This window comes from Trichoderma gamsii, assembly GCF_001481775.2.
Source record: "Trichoderma gamsii strain T6085 chromosome Unknown Scaffold_75.2, whole genome shotgun sequence".
NCBI classification, from domain to species: Eukaryota; Fungi; Ascomycota; class Sordariomycetes; order Hypocreales; family Hypocreaceae; genus Trichoderma; species Trichoderma gamsii.
This window is the reverse complement of record NW_020171412.1, coordinates 82,136-82,994: the sequence shown is the minus strand read 5'-3', so window position 1 is coordinate 82,994 and position 859 is coordinate 82,136. Positions and strand designations below refer to the sequence as shown.

General features: G+C 49.7%; 1 protein-coding gene across 1 annotated transcript; it reads right to left on the bottom strand.

Moving 5' to 3' along the window:
- Positions 1-445: 445 nt before the first annotated feature.
- Positions 446-859, bottom strand: TGAM01_v210875 (hypothetical protein; the record flags this gene model as incomplete). Its single annotated transcript, XM_024550900.1, has 2 exons — positions 446-644; positions 702-859. The coding sequence occupies 2 exons, from the start codon at positions 857-859 to the stop codon at positions 446-448; spliced, it is 357 nt and encodes a 118-aa protein (XP_024404364.1).

Here is an 859-nt window from a genome sequence, read left to right as displayed (position 1 = left end):
CCTCGATCAACATCCTTGTTATTGAAGCTGGAAGCAACGCTAAAAGTAACCCGAGCATCGCTTTCCCCAACTCCACTACACTCATTGGCGGTGAGTGCGACTAGAGGTACCGGACGATTCCCTAGACGAGATTTGGATAGTCGCTGGATTGATCTGCCGTGCGGCGAAGCTCTTTGTGGCGGCACTATCATCAACTCAGGCGAAACTCGCCATACGAAATTCGCGTACTCTAGCTGCATGGGATTAAACTAGCCACACAGGATACTATAGCTGTAAAGTCTTCTGGACTAACACGAATCAACAGGCAGATGGATTCGCGGTGACCAGCTTGACTTTGAACCATAAGTCGAGACTGTCGGTTCCGGTCGCTAGAGCTATGCTTCTCACTTCACCTACATGAAGCTGACTGAAGATGCACCATGTCAACAGACACGTGCAGCATGGCTCAGACGGTCTTATGCATATCCAGGGCATTGTTCGACCCACCGAGAATTCCCTCTGCGCAACAAGACTTTTGCATCGTGGCAGGAAGTAGTGTCAAGCTGATTCCTAACAATGGCAGCAATACTAGCAACCCCGTGGTATTAGTAACCTCTTTGAATACCGAAGCCAGGTTCGCCGTGAGATTGCTGATAATCTCTTCCCTTTAGATGATGGTATTACTATTGTCACCGAAACCTTGGTTGCTAGGGTTCTCTTACCGCCCGCTATTATCAACAGCCGCAAGCCACCGGTGTTCAGCTCGCAAACGGCACAAGATCCATGGCAACGAGAGTATCCTCGCGCGTGGCGCTATTCGAACTCCCCAAATTCTCACGTTGTAAGAACTTGGTCCCTTCAGAGGTACAAGCACACACAT